Source organism: Poeciliopsis prolifica, unplaced genomic scaffold, assembly GCF_027474105.1.
Source record: "Poeciliopsis prolifica strain line A6 unplaced genomic scaffold, Auburn_PproV2 SCAFFOLD165, whole genome shotgun sequence".
NCBI lineage: Eukaryota > Metazoa > Chordata > Actinopteri > Cyprinodontiformes > Poeciliidae > Poeciliopsis > Poeciliopsis prolifica.
This window is the reverse complement of record NW_026562540.1, coordinates 86,346-102,103: the sequence shown is the minus strand read 5'-3', so window position 1 is coordinate 102,103 and position 15,758 is coordinate 86,346. Positions and strand designations below refer to the sequence as shown.

At 42.8% G+C, this 15,758-nt stretch overlaps 3 protein-coding genes across 4 annotated transcripts in view; 2 read left to right on the top strand and 1 right to left on the bottom strand.

Moving 5' to 3' along the window:
- The window catches only part of ttc3 (tetratricopeptide repeat domain 3), a 51,013-nt gene extending 46,566 nt beyond the window's left edge, over positions 1–4,447 (top strand). The window contains 6 exon segments of the mRNA XM_055025914.1: positions 2,715–2,771; positions 2,774–2,886; positions 2,989–3,103; positions 3,229–3,336; positions 4,055–4,147; positions 4,215–4,447. Coding sequence (XP_054881889.1) covers positions 2,715–2,771; positions 2,774–2,886; positions 2,989–3,103; positions 3,229–3,336; positions 4,055–4,147; positions 4,215–4,325 — 597 coding nt within the window. The 3' untranslated portion in view covers positions 4,326–4,447.
- Positions 4,448–4,645: 198 nt separating this feature from the next.
- LOC129356319 (vacuolar protein sorting-associated protein 26C-like) lies at positions 4,646–8,716 on the bottom strand. Of its 2 annotated transcripts, none has more exons than XM_055025912.1 (8): positions 8,545–8,716; positions 7,496–7,639; positions 6,897–7,046; positions 6,693–6,773; positions 6,542–6,616; positions 6,084–6,234; positions 5,862–6,013; positions 4,646–5,010 (listed from the first exon to the last, which is right to left on the bottom strand). In XM_055025912.1, the coding sequence occupies exons 1-7, from the start codon at positions 8,599–8,601 to the stop codon at positions 5,862–5,864; spliced, it is 810 nt and encodes a 269-aa protein (XP_054881887.1). In that variant the 5' UTR covers positions 8,602–8,716; the 3' UTR covers positions 4,646–5,010. The 2 variants fall into 2 exon arrangements, with proteins under 2 accessions (XP_054881887.1, XP_054881886.1); XM_055025911.1 differs by having other exon boundaries at positions 5,866–6,013.
- A 1,964-nt stretch (positions 8,717–10,680) lies between these two features.
- On the top strand, positions 10,681–15,379 carry kcnj15 (potassium inwardly rectifying channel subfamily J member 15). The gene is given in 4 exon segments (XM_055025913.1): positions 10,681–10,860; positions 12,648–12,967; positions 12,969–13,461; positions 13,464–15,379. Coding segments are annotated over 3 exon segments (990 nt in total). The 5' UTR covers positions 10,681–10,860; positions 12,648–12,715; the 3' UTR covers positions 13,709–15,379.
- The last annotated feature ends 379 nt before the right edge of the window (positions 15,380–15,758 follow it).

Below are 15,758 nucleotides of genomic sequence, written 5' to 3'. Positions count from 1 at the left end.
AAATCAAAAAGTTTTGAATGTTTTCTGCTTTTGATCAGTGAAGCTTTTCACCTCAGATAAATTTATGTTTTATGTTAATTTTATGAATGCAGTGATGAAACGTTACATTCTGTAGATCTATAGAGATACATCGACTGAGTTTGAGACGATGAAGCTCGACGTCACCCAGTGCAGATGGAGGCAGGAAGTAAATGTATTTATTTCTGCTGAACAGCATCAAAATGTCTCAAGTCTGAGTCCTGTACGGTTGTTCCTCTAACGCAGAGGAAGATAAACCTTATTTTTGTGTTTGGAAGGTAGTCGGTGACAAGGGAGTTGATTTTAAAACTTAGAGAAAAAAGAGGAGAAAAGTGGATGAACAACCTGCAGCTAAAACCAGGAGGAGTGAAAACTAACAAGGCCAGAGTTTGCAGCCACTTTCTAACAGGCAGCGAGCGCTCCGTCCTTTAAATTGCATTTCAGACATTTTACTGACAGTTACTTAGAAAGACGAGCATTCATATGTAAGGTCAGATATTATTTCCGTGGCTTGGTTGTCGTCAGAGCGCTAACGCTGTTAGCCGCTAGCTCAGTGCCGAGTCCCAGACAGAAACTAGAATGTTCATTCATGGTAAAGAAGCTAAATAAATGAAACGTAAGCTACCCAGCCACACAGACTTTGACTGTTCCCCACACGGTTCATGTCTGGGTTTCTGCAGATGGGAGCCAACAGTCGACCCACATTGGACCTGAATCCTACAACGACTCAACACCAACGTACAACTCCTGCATGAAGCGGGTTTACAGAAGCTAAATAAATGATTTAGCAGGAGATCCAGGCTCATAGACATAACATGGGTTAGCTTGTTGTTAGCAGTAGCATGGTTATCATAGACTGATGACTTAAAATAGCACAGTTCCTTAGTGACCAGGCAGAAACCAGTGGACGGCCATTTAATGCTTCTTTTGATCCTAAATTTGAGCCAACCTGAAGCTAAATGACTTTATTCTCCAGGCTTTTGGAAACGTTCTTCTGGCTCCTGGTGCAATATGAGGCCTGCAGCTCCAGGTGGTTCGTTATGTGGATCGCCTCCATGCGGGGAAATCCTCCAGGTTATAGCAGAAGTCTTTCTACCGAGATAATACGGATCCTATCCTAAATATCCGCGTATGTTTTTAGATGCCTCGTCTGTTTCAGCCTATTTCGGGCGTTAGCTTCTCACTGTGGTCCATTTTGCTCTGATTTGAACGTCATCCGGGTCACGTGTCTCAAACCCAGGAGTTGACCTACATAGATCTATAGATCAGGAAACCTTCCTGGAACATTTCCCTCCTGTTTGAGTCTAGTCAAAGTTTATTTATGAAGCACATTTCCAGCAACCTCATATGAGGCCTAGTGTTGAACACATCGCTTCACCACAAACACAACACAGATAAATTAATGATTCAGAAGCCAGAGGGAGACGATCCACCCTCTGGGGGTGAGGGGTCAGGGTCAGGGTCGGGGCTTCAGGCCGCCAGCCGACCTCAGAGCTGCTAGAGCTCACTTCAGCACCAGGGACCCAAAAATCAATAAGACCTTAAACTGGATCCTGATGCAGCAGGGAGTCGGTGAAGGGGTCGTAGAACCAGGGTCACAGATTGCTGCAGCATCATGGAGCTGCAGCATCTTGTTTGCGCTGCTGCAACGCTGAATACAAAGAGTCAGGATAATCTAAACGTGACGAACGACGGGATCAAACTCAGGCAGAGGAAGATGAGGTCTGACCTTAGCAAGGATCTGAAAGGATGTAGCTTTGATAGCAGCGCTAACATGCTAATCACATTTACAGCCAGACTTTCACAAACGGCAGGAGGACCGACCGCACCGTCACGTCCAGGAGAGGACGGCGCCGGCCACACATACGGCTTCAGGTTTTCCCTATTTGGGTCCAGGAATGTCTGAACATCCTGAAGTGGGTCCTGTACCGTCAGCAGACTGGCTGCGACAGCAGATGGATCTGAACCCATCAGTGAGAGACTTTGTGCTCGGTGAAGATTCGACCCAAAGGCAGCAGAGACAAGGCGCCAACATGGACCCGAGGAACCCGAACTCCAGAGGACCGACCCTGTCCCACATCTAAAGAAAGTCCTGTTGGAAAGAACCGGAACCTCCAACAGCAACCAGAAGATCCTGTGATCCACAGCAGACGGATCCACAGACCTGCTGATTCAGCAGAGGTCGTACCCGGCCGCCCCCTGACCCGGCCGACCCCTGACCCGGCCGACCCCTGACCCGGCCGCCCCTGACCCGCCCCCTGACCCGGCGACCCCTGACCCGCCGCCCCCTGACCCGGCCGACCCCTGACCCGGCCGCCCCCTGACCCGGCCGACCCCTGACCCGGCCGGCCCCTGACCCGGCCGGCCCCTGACCCGGCCGACCCCTGACCCGGCCGACCCCTGACCCGGCCGACCCCTGACCCGGATACTCGGTAGCCGGCCCGTTACCTAGCAACCGCAGCTGATCTACAGCAGACCAAACACCAGAGATCAGTTGGCGTTGCTAGGCAACGGGCTGGCTTGTTGCTAGGTAACAGCTTAGTGTTTGTTTTTTTAACCGCTTGTTTTCCAGACATCAAAAATGTTGAACTTCTTGCTGAGTTTTTGTTTCTCCAATCAGTCGACTCAAAAAGTGACGTTTGCTCCGTCGATTCCTCCCAGGGTCACCGTAAGGTCAACTTCTGTTTCTGTTGCAGATTCCTGCCGCAGCCAACGATCCGCCGCCTCAACCCGCCTCTCCAGCCGCCGCCGAGCCGCCGCCCCGCCCGCCGCGCCGCCCCGAGCCGCCGCCAGGAAGGAGCCGCTGCTCGTCTCGGTTTTCCAGAAGGCCATGGACAGCCTGACCGCCATGTTTCCAGACTATTCCAGGTAGATTCCAGGTAGAGCCGAGCAGGTAGAAACGGCTCAGCCGCTGATCTGTGGATGACCCGGATCTGACCCGGATCTGACCCGGTTCTGGTTGATCTGCAGGTCCGACTTGATGCGTTTCGTTCAGGACTTCCGTCTGGCCAGAGGGGGAAGTCTGAACCTGGTGCCGCTACAGGAAGTGGTCAGCGGCGTGGCGCAGCTCATCCTGGACCATCAGGTATGGGTTCGTAGAGCCGCGCTCTGATTGGCTTAGAGCCGCGCTCTGATTGGCTTAGAGCCGCGCTCTGATTGGCTTAGAGCCGCGGCTTTCAGCCATTCACCCGCTTTCCTCCTGTTCCTCAGGAAACACTGAAGTCATCCGCCGCCGTGGGCCGGTCCAGCCCGGCTCAGGGGAACCAGAACCCGGTGTGGCAGCTGGTCGGAGCGCAGAGAGTCCGAAACCCGAACGCCGTGAGTCCGACTCAGCCGCCAAGCAAAAGAGACGCTTGATTTGACTGGACATTTGGTTTCAGCTCCACCTTATTATTATTTATTGGCCACTTTTAAAACTGGAAACTTGTTTTTGTTCACTTTCGTTTTTTCTATTCTTTATTTCCATATTTATATTTAGCTCATTTTGTTGCAGCTGTTTTAAGGTGCTTTATAAATAAAAGTATGAAGTTCCCAAAAGGGGAAAAATTTTGTTTAAAACATTAGAAACTAAATATTCATGAATCATTTAAAGTAATATAATTATGGCTTGAAAGAGGTATATTGATCCAATTTAACTGATTAGTAGATTAATCATAATTTACAGCTAATTTGCGTCCAGTTTGAAATGTCAAACTGGATGCAAAGTATTTCAGTTTTCGGGTGGAATCGCCCTTTAGTCAATCATAAACCAACTTCAGATGAAGTGACTGAAAACTGTAAAACATGAAGATAAAAACGGTTGATTTAAGGCTGCAGTGAATTAAAGTGGAGAAAAGTTTCACTTTTTATTCTCAATCTTTGAATTTCATAAAACGACGTTCAAACAAATGTTAAGTTTTTAAATCAGGATGTCATGGTAAGATGGTCGTTTCGATTCAAGAGAAAAGTCAGGTTTTTAGGAAAATGGCCGCTTATCAATTAACTAACAATCAATGATGAATCGACCAGCTCGTCAATAACCTGCGTCTTCCTGCAGCTGAACATGGAGGATCCCTGCATCATCTGCCATGAGGACATGAGTCCAGAGGACGCCTGCGTGCTGGAGTGTCGGCACAGCTACCACGACCAGGTGAGACCCGACGGGCCCAACGGGCCTCCAGGCTCCCTGCAGTTCTGACCCGGTTCTGTCTGTCCAGTGCATCCGGTCCTGGCTGAAGGAGAAGAACACCTGTCCCACCTGCAGGACTCACGCGCTGCTGCCTGACGACTTCCCCGCTCTGTCCACCAGGAGGCGCCAGGCCCCCTGATGCTCCGTTTCTGCTTTTATCCCATTTTTAATTTTATTTTTAAAATTTCGTTCTTTAAATTATTTGTTTTCCTAATTTTATTTACATTTAAAACTTGAGAAAATAAAGAATTTGGTGTTGGAGCTTGTCTGACTCTAATACTTTAAAAATGTTTATCAATAATTCTGTTTACTAATCATTCAATATTAAACATTATGTCACTCAATCAACTAAAATATAGTTATTCAGGACCAAAATGAAAATCATTTACAAAATAAAATAAATTTATGGAAAGTTTTTTCACTGATAATTTAAGCAAACAGTAAATAAACTCACTGGAATCTCCTGAAACATGTAATTTATTTTCCATTTTATAGCTCAGATAAATTCTGCTCATCAAACATGATTAATAGAAACAAAGTTAGGAGAAATGAGGTGGAATCAATAAATCTGAGCATAAATTCATCAAAGTTTGAGAACAAGCAGAAAAATTATGGACTGCATTCTGATTTTAGTTCAAATATTAATGTTTGAATTTCACCTCAAATATGTTCAGTGAGCAAATCTATGCAGTTCAGACTGTATTTGATGGATCACTGATCGATGGATCACTGATCGATGGATCAGACTCTGCAGAGCTTCAGAGGGAAGTTCTCGGTGATCAGGTGATCGTCCTGCAGGATGACGACGACGTTGATTTCAAACTCTGAGAAAAAAACAACTCGTTAGTTCCTGATAAACCGGAGCTGAAATGATTGATTATAGAAATGATCAACTAATTTAGTAATTGATTGGTGTAAAGGTTAAATAAAGGCAGAAAGATTTCTGGAAGAAAAACGACAAGACATAAATTCTACACAGATTAAATATATAAATGTCTGACCAAAAACTGAAGTGGAATTGTTTCAAATCGTTTCACCTGCTTCAACTTCTGTGAAGATCTATTAGTCATCTTTTGTTATTGATCTGTTAATAATAATCTTCAGTCCAGCAGAAAGGCTGAAGCGTTTCTCCTCTTTAACTGATCGATCAATCAATGATGCAAAAGAATCACCAGATGCAGCTGAAAAGTGAAGGGGGAGCGCTCTGATTGGCCGGTTGCTCTGATTGGCCGGCTGCTCTGAATAGCCAGCTGCTCTGATTGGCCGGCTGCTCTGATTGGCCGGCTGCTTTGAATAGCCGGCTGCTGAATAGCAGCTGCTCTGATTGGCCGGCTGCTCTGATTGGCCGGCTGCTTTGAATAGCCGGCTGCTCTGATTGGCCGGTTGCTCTGATTGGCTGGTTGCTCTGATTGGCCTGCTCTGAATGGCCGCTGCTCTGATTGGCCGGCTGCTTGAATAGCCGGCTGCTCTGATTGGCCGGTTGCTCTGATTGGCTGGTTGCTCTGATTGGCCGTTGCTCTGAATGGCCGGTTGCTCTGATTGGCCGGCTGCTCTGATTGGCGGTTGTTCTGATTGGCCGGCTGCTTTGAATAGCCAGCTGCTCTGATTGGCTGGCTGCTCTGATTGGCCGGTTGCTCTGAATGGCCGGCTGCTCTGATTGGCCGGTTGTACTGACCTACTTTGAAGTTGGTGGTCTCCAGGGTGGGCAGGTGAAGAGTCGGGGGAACACCATGTGGACGGGGATGGGCAGGCCGTGGCCGACGTCTCCTTCTGCGATCTGGATGTTCTGGATCTCCGTGGCGTCTCGCGCGTAGCCCTCGGCGCAGCCTGTAGGTAAAACAGGAAACCTCCAGGGGGCGCCGACGCCAGGCGGGCGTTCAGGGAGAGGGTAACTCACCGCAGGTCTCCACCCGGACCAGCTGTAGCTCGATGCTCTTGACGGGGACGTCGGATTTGTCCACCTGCACCTCCCCGGTGAGCGGTTGGCTGATGACGCAGCTGGTGGCGTCCAGATGTCCTCGGATCAGGAAGCGCGGCAGCTGACTCCTCTGCCGACACAAACGATCGGTGAAACGGGCCTGCAGACGTTTCCAGAACCGCTGACCCTAGCTTCCCTTTTTTTACACACAAGTTCAAATTCCCTAAAAATCTCCAATGAATTCTATCAAATTATTAATCAGTTCGTCAATAATTAATCCCAGATCAGCTCTGCATCGACATTCAGCTTTTCTGATGGTGATGATTTTAGCATTTTAGCTGCAAATGATGAAACCTTCAGTAAAGGAATAAAAGATTAATCAACAGATTGATCGATCGGCTGGCTGTAATGTGATAGCAGCAGGTCAAAGGTCGCACCTCGCGGACATTCTGCAGCGTCTCTGGAGTGATGCTGAACTTGACTGGAGTCGGAATGATTTTTGATTTCTGAGGCTGAAATAAAAAACCAATCAAAATGTAATAATCAATAAGATAATGAGCGTCTAATCGAAGCTTTGCTGACGATCACCTGACTGTGAACGATGAACTCGCAGCTCCTGCTCAGGTCTTTGGCCAGCAGGGGGCGCTTCAGGTCGCAGCGCAGCGTGTACTGAGCAGCAAAGAGGCAAACGTCAGAAAGTTGGAACACAAACTGCTGAGCCTGAATCTGTTTCAGACTCTGGTTAGCGATCAATTGGAGATCGTTAGCAGACAGGCTAACGTGGAGCCCAACCTGGATGTTGACGAAGACGCCGTGGTAAGTCTCGTACAGAACTTTGTTGCCTTTGCTGACGAGCGGAAACTCAAACGGGATTTCCGTTTTCCCTCCTGGGATTTTCCCGGCCTTGGCCACCTCGATGCTGCTGCTGATCAGCGGGATTGGCTGCAGATTAACCGGCAGACAGAAATTATTTTCTAAGTTTAGATCTGAATTAGATCTGAATGAATGCTTCATTTATCAAGCTACCAATGAGATTGATCGATTTTCGAAATAATCGGCAACTGATTTTGTTAACTGGAGAATAAAAAGGCCATTTGCTGAAAGAACAAAAACTAAAAAACATTTTGCACTTAAGATGAGAAAAACTCTTTCCGTAAAAACATTCAACCAAAAGCTTCAGGTTGGTTTTAGCTTCACCAGATTATTCAAAGGAACATCAGCAGATGTGCCTCGTTTTTCTATCCGACTAATCAATTAATCATCATGATTAACAATAGTTACAATAATTCTTATCTACAGCCTTTCATCTTTAAAGCTTCTCAGTCTCTCAGACTTTTTGAACTCCAGAGGAGCAGAGTGCTCCAGAGTCCGGTCCGGTCGGCGGATCCCACCTTGACCGAGTTGTAAAACGCCTCAAAGACGCCGACGCTCTTGGAGCTGAGCTGCAGGTTGACGATGCCGTCCATGCTGAGCGCGATGCCGTTGTGCTGCAGCGGCTCCTTGCAGCACAACGTGACGACACCAGCCACAGTTTCCTGAAACAGACCGGAATCAGCTGCTGCTGTAGAATCAGGATTATTATTAATCGATTATTAGAATAACTAATTCAGTAATTGATTAATCAACTGGAGACGAGACTCAATAAAAGCCATTTACAGAAATGAATGCAAAACTATAAAAAAATTTAATTTATTGCAATAAAATTCTTATGATAAAGATTTAGATTTATTGTTCTCAAAATAATTTCAATGTTTAAAATCTAAAAGTGATAGTTGTTAAAATGTCAACAAGTATCAGGGTAGTTGGAATTGATAGTTTTGCCATTTGCTCCACTTTTTGTTCAATAGATGATCAATGAATACCAATAAATTTGAAAACAGATTAATGACAGAGATCACATTTTTTATGACTGGCGTCTGAAAGATTCAAAACGGAAACGTTTTTTAAAAGCAGGACTTGTTTTGTGAGCTGCTGCCATATAGCTACATAAAGAAATAATAAATTGTTCGTATCACTTTTATCGATTACCATCATTTATTTAGATAAAAGTTTAGTTTTAAGAAACATTTTGAACAGATAAGTTCACACCAAGCTCTACCTAACCCGCTGAGGTTAAGCTAAGCTACCCACATCAGGTTTCTATGGCGCTCAAAACAAAACGAAAGCATAAAATTATATTTTTATTCATGTTGTCTTGAAGATTTTAAATTATATTGATTATTTATTATCACGCAAAGAAATAATAATCGAGCACAGAATTTAATTTGGTGACCAAATTCGTCACACCATGGAAGCAGCTGCTGGTCACGTGACTGCGAATTAGCTTGTTGCGAATTAGCAAGCTAACTGTCTATGCTAGCTAGTCCACATAGCTTATCAATGGTTTTGTAGAGCAAACAGAGGAAGGCTAACGTTAGCGGGGCGGGTTCGGGTCTCTTACCCCCTCATGATAGACTTTGTTGGCTCTTTTCAGTTTGATATCCAGACTGACGCTCATCTCCGAGCCGCAGGCCGCGAAATGGCGGCTGGCGTCATAAGCTGCTTTTACAAGATTTACATTTATTTGCTTTGCTTCTGAATGACAAATCCACAGGAACAGAAACAACTCAGTATCCGGGTAAATCTTTCAAAATAAGAGTGCGACATTCGCCGATTTGAACGACTCTGGTCAAAATTTCAAAATAAAAGCATAAGTAATAATGGGTTGAAACTAACACAAACTATTGTTAAAATAATGACTTTAAAATAAGTTTGAAATAGCGTTTTTGTTTGTTTTAAACATTGTCTTTGGTTTTTTTTAAACATGTCAGAGAAACATTAACGTTAGTTCATCAAATATTCCTGCAGATAAATAATAGCGGCTCCAGCAGATGTTTACAATTCTTTTATGACATGCTGTTATTTTATTCAATTCAATTTTAATTATTTGTAATATTTTAACATGTTTCTGTTGAAATAAAGTGTTGGGTTTCACCTGAAATAAACACGTTAAACTGAATCATAAAGTTCTTGTCAACATCAACATTTGCAGACAAATGCATCAGGATGAGAAAGGATAAGTGACGAAATGAAGTTAATGATAAAGCTGAGGATCCAAGGGCGGTCACCCAGTAAACGTCACTTCCTCTGCCCTGAAACATGTTTAATTCTCTTAAACAAACTTTACTGCTACTGTTTCTGCTGGGAAAACAGAATCCTTCATTTTTACACCAAAGCTTTGCTGCACATTTGTTTGTAGCTTCACTTTTTAACACTTAATTAAAGTGTTTGTTTAATCAGTGAACCGTCCATTTCTCCACCAAAAGAATCCCGCATTGGACTTTGTTTAGACCATAGGCATTTTGTCATTCAGCCCTGCTGCTGCTTGTTTCCAGTAATCATTCACTTTGTTGCAAAAAGAAAAAAACTCTTTTTCCAAATATTTCATGCTCAGAAAACCTTCAGCTGACCGTTTTCCATCTCGTCTCGTTGCAACAAACTTTGGTGTTTTTTAGGTCATTTGACACATTTATCTACAATTTCCTTCCTTTGGAGACCAAACTGGATGAACACCGAGGGTCATTTTAATTGATCAGGCTCAAGCATGACATTATTCATCGATTATTAAAAAATATCATCAACTAATTTAGTAATCAATTAACCTTCAACTGGAGTATAAACTCAAAAAGGCCACCTGCTGAAGAATAACAGTCAGAACCGTAATTAAATCAAAACTGTCTTTTTAAGATAAAGACATTTGTCTGCAAGCACATTTTACCAGAACTCATTAGAAACCTCTAATGAATCACCTTTTGCTCTCAATTATTAATCAGTTAATGAAAAAAAATGAACAATTAATCTACAACAATCAAGCGTACACAAAAAAATTTTAATTTCATTCTTTGATAATAACATTTTCATTTTGTTATTTAAAAAAATAATTAAATTATTTGTTTATTCACATCTTTTCATGTATTTCTAATATTGTTTGAAAAAGACTGAAAGTGTATAAAAAGTGAATGTCAAATCTTTTATGTAAATTGTCGCCTGAATAATCAATGGTGTTATTATTTAAGAAATTAACGGTCAGTTTCAGCCCTGATCAGGTTTATGCAGGTCGACTGAATCGTATTTTCAGGGTATCAGAGTAACGGGGGTTGGATACACACATAAACCACATTTTCTGATTTTCTTAGTGAAAATTTCCCCCGTTTGCTAAAGTTACACCAGGTTAGAAAGAAACAAATCGATGCTCTAAATCTGATCAAATTTACTTTTTACCACAAGTTTAAACTTTTACTGAGGCGTCCAAGATAACACATCAACAACAAATATATTTGATTTACTAATACCAGTCCTGATTAAATAAATGACCAACTACCATCTCCAGGTGTCAAAATGAATTTGAGTTCGTACTTATAGAAATTTAGAGAATTTATCAGATAATTCACGTCATGCGTTCCTCCAGTAGTTTGACCTTTTGTCTGTCACAAAGTTCATCGTGTCCTTCAGACGCTCTGAAAGCCGGAAATCTGGGCTTGTATGAAGCAACAACAACCGTAAAAGAAGGAAACAAACGTCAGGCGCTCACCTTGTTGCTGCTACCTGTGGACAGGGGAGGGGAGGGAAACAAAGCCGGCCCCCGATCACAGATTACGCTCGGCTTTGTCTCGCTCCGTTCCTCATTGTGCCAAAGTTGAGATCTCACAACAAACAGAGAAAGAAGACACTGAACTTCAGGCTCAGTTTCACATTTCTGAGGACGAGCTTTTCAGAGGTGAGTAAACGGACTGATGAGGAAATGAATGATTATCAATTCATTAATAATGCTTCATGGTTAATACTTTATCTACTCCTGAGGAATGTGTTTAAACGTTTCCATGTGATAACTCATTTACTTCTAATAATTCTGTGGAATAATATTCAGTTTGGTGACACTGACAAACTTGGAACAAGATAAAGAATTGGTATTTATATAGAAGTACTAAAAAGTACTTCTGTCTTTCAGGCCATCAAACAAAATTTGATATCAGACAAACATAAAGTGGAAAAAAGACAAAAAATATTGTTTTCAAATTATGGCTTCAATTATTGAGGAGAACACTGCAAAAACACAAAATCTTACCAAGTATTTTTCTCTAGTTTTGAGTGCAAATATCTTTGTTCACTTGAAATAAGACAAAACAAACTTACAGGAAGAGAAGGGAGCTTATTTAAATCAGTCATGTCTTAATTTTAATGGAAAAGGTTCCAGTTCCACTGGCAGATTATTTCACTTAAAACCTGGGAAAAATGTCATGTTATTAATAAATTATTTACCAGTTTAATTAGAACTTTTGATCAATATTAAGAATTACTGGTAAAACAAGTTCCTTCCTGTTAGTCATGAGTTACTTCAGTCTCATTTCAATTGAACTTGAACTAGACCAAAAATGTTTGTTAATATTTTGTGTTTCTACAGTGAAAATCTTCCAAACCAAGTGAGAAAATAACGGAGCAGTCAGAGTCTGTAACGTCACTGAGGAGAAATTTTGAATCGTTCATTTGCAGAATTGCTTTTCCGTGACAGCGCAGGTCTTTAAGCCACAACATCTCCATCATAACTCATTACTTTGACTAGGAAACTCCATAACCTTCATTCTGTTGTATTTTTAGTTGGATTGTGCTTTTAATGATTGTTCTGCTGCGTAACTTAAGTTTACTTTAAGATAAATCCAACTTAATTTAGAAAATGAAAGAAAGCACAATTTATGTTTCAAGCACGATGGTGGAGGAATAATGATCTGGGTTTGTTTTGACTGTGGCACTCTGATGAAACATGCAGCGTTTATTTAATCTGCAGCAGTTTTATGTATTTTCTGACTGACCTTCAGTGAACCAATTCTGTTTATGACTCACCAATAACTCACTTATTGGTCTCTAATGTCGTTTGTTAATTTTTAACTCTGTGGACCTCAGATGAAAACTATTCAAGGCGACAAGCTGCTTAATATTTTAGTGTAAAGTCGTTTTTTACTTGGTACATAAGTGCATGGAAGAGTTTCTGAATCCCATCCAGGGCCTTTCTGACTGCATTAGCTTAGCTTCAGGCTAACAGTGCTCATGTTAGGCTAACTTAAGTCAGGCTCAGTGATGGACGGATGTTTTCTACCATTAAACCCTGTGGATTAAACAGCTGTACATAGTTTGGTGACTTCACTTTCTTTAGTTGTTGGATTGTTCTTTAATCCCGTACATCACAATACAAACATTTAAAAATCACTCCAAATATCTTTCATGCATTCTGATCTGGTCCTAGTCAATAATTGTCAAGGTTTCCTGAGGGTTTGCCTTGAAAACTGATTTAGCTCAGCACTCACTGAACAGTCCATAGCCTGGAGACAGAAAATCTTTCAGTACCTGCAAAAAGTCACCATTCATTTAAAGAAGACTTTCAAAGATTAGAAGAGAATCTGGATCTCTGGAAGCAAAAGATACAGAAATGATTGACTGAAGACTTTGGCAATCACAGAAAAACAGCTTTATGAGAATATTAATCGTATTTCTGTTTGTGTCTGTTGCCAGCTCTTTAATCTGGAATGTGCCAATAAAACCTCTTCAGTTACAGCCAGTACTTGTTGAAGCAAAGCATCATGGTCAACAGGAAGTCAGAGGTTCAGCGAAGGATCGTGTCCAAAGACGGTCACAACAATGTTCAGATCGACAACGTGGAAGGAATGGTCAAGCTCTACCTGCACGACATCTGGACGACGGTGGTGGACATGAAGTGGCGCTACAAACTCACTCTGTTTGCCTCCACCTTCGTCGCGACCTGGTTCATCTTTGGAGTCTTCTATTTCTTCATCGGCATGGGGAACGGAGATTTTGACACTCTGCCCAATTCTACCCACCCCCTGCGTGATGCATGTGAGTACTCTCACCGGAGCCTTCCTGTTCTCTCTGGAGTCGCAGACCACCATAGGTTACGGTTTCCGGTATATCTCTGAAGAGTGTCCTCTGGCGATCTTCACGCTGGTGGCTCAACTCGTCATCACTGGTCTGGCTGAGATCTTTGTCACCGGTGCCTTTCTGGCCAAACTGGCCCGACCCAAGAAGCGAGCAGAAACGATAAAGTTCAGCCAGGTGGCGGTGATCTGCAGGCACCAAGGCAAGCTGTGTCTGATGGTGAGAGTGGCCAACATGAGGAAGAGTCTGCTGATCCAGTGCCAGCTCACGGGAAAGCTGTTTAAGTCCAATGTGACAGAAGAAGGAGAGAAGACGCAGATCCACCAGAGCTCTGTAGATTTCTACATGGACACCAGTGGAGACTGTCCGTTCCTGATCCTCCCGCTGACCTTTTATCACATTATTGACGAGAAGAGCCCATTGGCAGGACTGACCCAGAAACCCTGAGCAACCGAAACTTTGAGCTGCTCATAACGCTCAACGGCACCATGGAGTCGACGGCGGCCACGTGCCAGAGCCGCACCTCGTACATCCCTCAGGAGATCCTGTGGGGCTACGAGTTCACGCCGGTGCTCTTCAGCTCCTCCAACTGCCGCTACGTTGTTGATTTCAACTATTTGACAAAAATACAAGTGAGCAACGACCCCGCCTTCCCTGGCGGCAGCACAGGAAAGATATAACTGAAGCAAGACTGAGAGAAAATTGTGGGTCCTGTGATCTTACATGTCAAATGGAGCTCATTGTTGATGCCGGCTATTTGCTGCTGGTGGTTTTGCCCTTTCAGCAGTTCATGTGATTTTGATCATTTCACACTCGACATGGTACCTGGAGATGTTTGACCATTAGAACCAACCAGGGAGAAGTTTTGAACCTACAGATTATTTCAATGAACTTTCTATGTCCTAGTCATAGTCTTATGTCAGAAAAGACAAAATCAGTTACTTACTCCTGGAGTTGTTTTGATCAGAGGTTTCAATCTTAGAGCAAATAAGTAGAAGCATAACAAAGGGAAACAAAGTTTTCAGATATGAAACTGATACCCCATCATTTGAGTCGATGTGTATAAAACAGCTTACAGTTAGTAAATCAATAAAAAAGGGAACTTATACAAAACGGAGGATATGAACTGTAGTTATCACATCAATACTGTTTTATAACCTAAAAATGACATGATTTGGCTTCTTGTCAATCCAAATCTTCTAGCAAACTGTCCTTTGTTTCTTTACTAATCTGAATGCAATATATCTTTTTCAAACTGTAAATTCTATCATTTAATATTTTTTTCTGACCTGTATGGCTGTTTGCTGAAAACCAGGTGATTTATTTTATGATAGCATCAAATAAAAAGTCTCTACATGGTGCAAACAAGTGTGATCATGGGTAGGCTTAGGCCAGGGGGCCCAAAGTGGGTCCTGGAGGGCCGGCATCCTGCGTGTTTTAGTTCTCTCCCTGGTTTAACAAACCTGGATCAAATGATGGCTCATTAGAGGCCTCAGAAGGACACTGACCTGCTGAAATGGTTGATACTACCACCAGCGAGAGAACTAAAACATGCAGGATGCCGGCCCTCCAGCGCCCACTTTGGGCCCCCTTAGGCTGAGTTCAACTTGTATTCGATTGTCAGAATTTCTCTGAATTCAAATTCAATGGCTGCTGTTCAAGTAAAACAAACAGAAAGATGGAGAAATAATAAATAAGCACTTTTCTGATTGATTCTAACTCAACAAAAAACAAAACAATGTACAGCATTTATCTGTGGACACATTGTTTTTGTATTTGAACAGACAAAATGGAGACAAATATGTTCTGATTAGCTTGTATTGCTAACTGGAGTTAGCCTGTTCCCTGAACACAATTAACAAATCTCTTAAGTTTTCTGAATTGAAATTCTGTTGTGTAATGTTATATTTACATGAGTAAGAATAACATTTTTATAAATGAAGTGATTTCTAGAGCCAAGTGACTTTAAAATGTGCCATAACACTAAAATCAGTGTGATATGCTGTGTGTTGGAAAGTTAATTTCTGGGACATTAATATTTCCCAGGAGACAGACGTAGATTTACTGAGACAGACTTGATGACTTCAGCCCTTTGTGACGACGTCAATAATGTCTGTTATGTAAATACCAAGACAAATGGAACCATTGTGTTTCTCAAATATGATTCAAACTGTTTTAACACAAGAAAAATAATGCCCTCAGATATTCAAAAGTCGAGTTGTGTCTGTACATTTCTTACACAGGAACCGATCTACAGAACTGAAACTGATATTAAAACCAGACTGCAGTGATCTGATCAGAGAAACCATGTTTCAGCTTCCAATTGGTTAGCTACTTGTTAGCTTCCAATGGTTAGCTACTTGTTAGCTTCCAATTGGTTAGCTACTTGTTAGCTTCCAATTGGTTAGCTTCCGGTGGTTAGCTTCCGGTGGTCAGCTTCCGTGGGTAGCTTCTGGTTGTTAGCTTCCGGTGGTCAGCTTCCGGTGGTTAGCTGAAGGACAAAGCAGGCCCAAGCTGCCGCTAACTATCACCTTCTGTTGTGGCAACACGGAGCTGCAGCTGCTGGGCGTCTGTATCTGGTCCAAACAGTCCGAGTCACAAGAAGCCGCTGCGCCTCCGACTGCTTGGAAGGCCGCAGCGAAGCGGGAAAAAAACAACAAAACACATGGAAACATGTCGGATTTGGGCATAAACGGGTACGTGAATAGTTCGGATGGAAATGGAGATAGG

Bases quoted from the DNA above. Each gene is read 5' to 3' on its own strand.
- LOC129356319 (XM_055025911.1), bottom strand. From the start codon at position 8,601: ATGAGCGTCAGTCTGGATATCAAACTGAAAAGAGCCAACAAAGTCTAT. The intron at 7,047-7,495 runs GTGGGATCCGCC...GTTAATCTGCAG, and splicing joins CGTTTTACAACTCGGTCAAG to CCAATCCCGCTGATCAGCAG. The intron at 6,774-6,896 runs GTTGGGCTCCAC...TTTGCTGCTCAG, and splicing joins GCGTCTTCGTCAACATCCAG to TACACGCTGCGCTGCGACCT.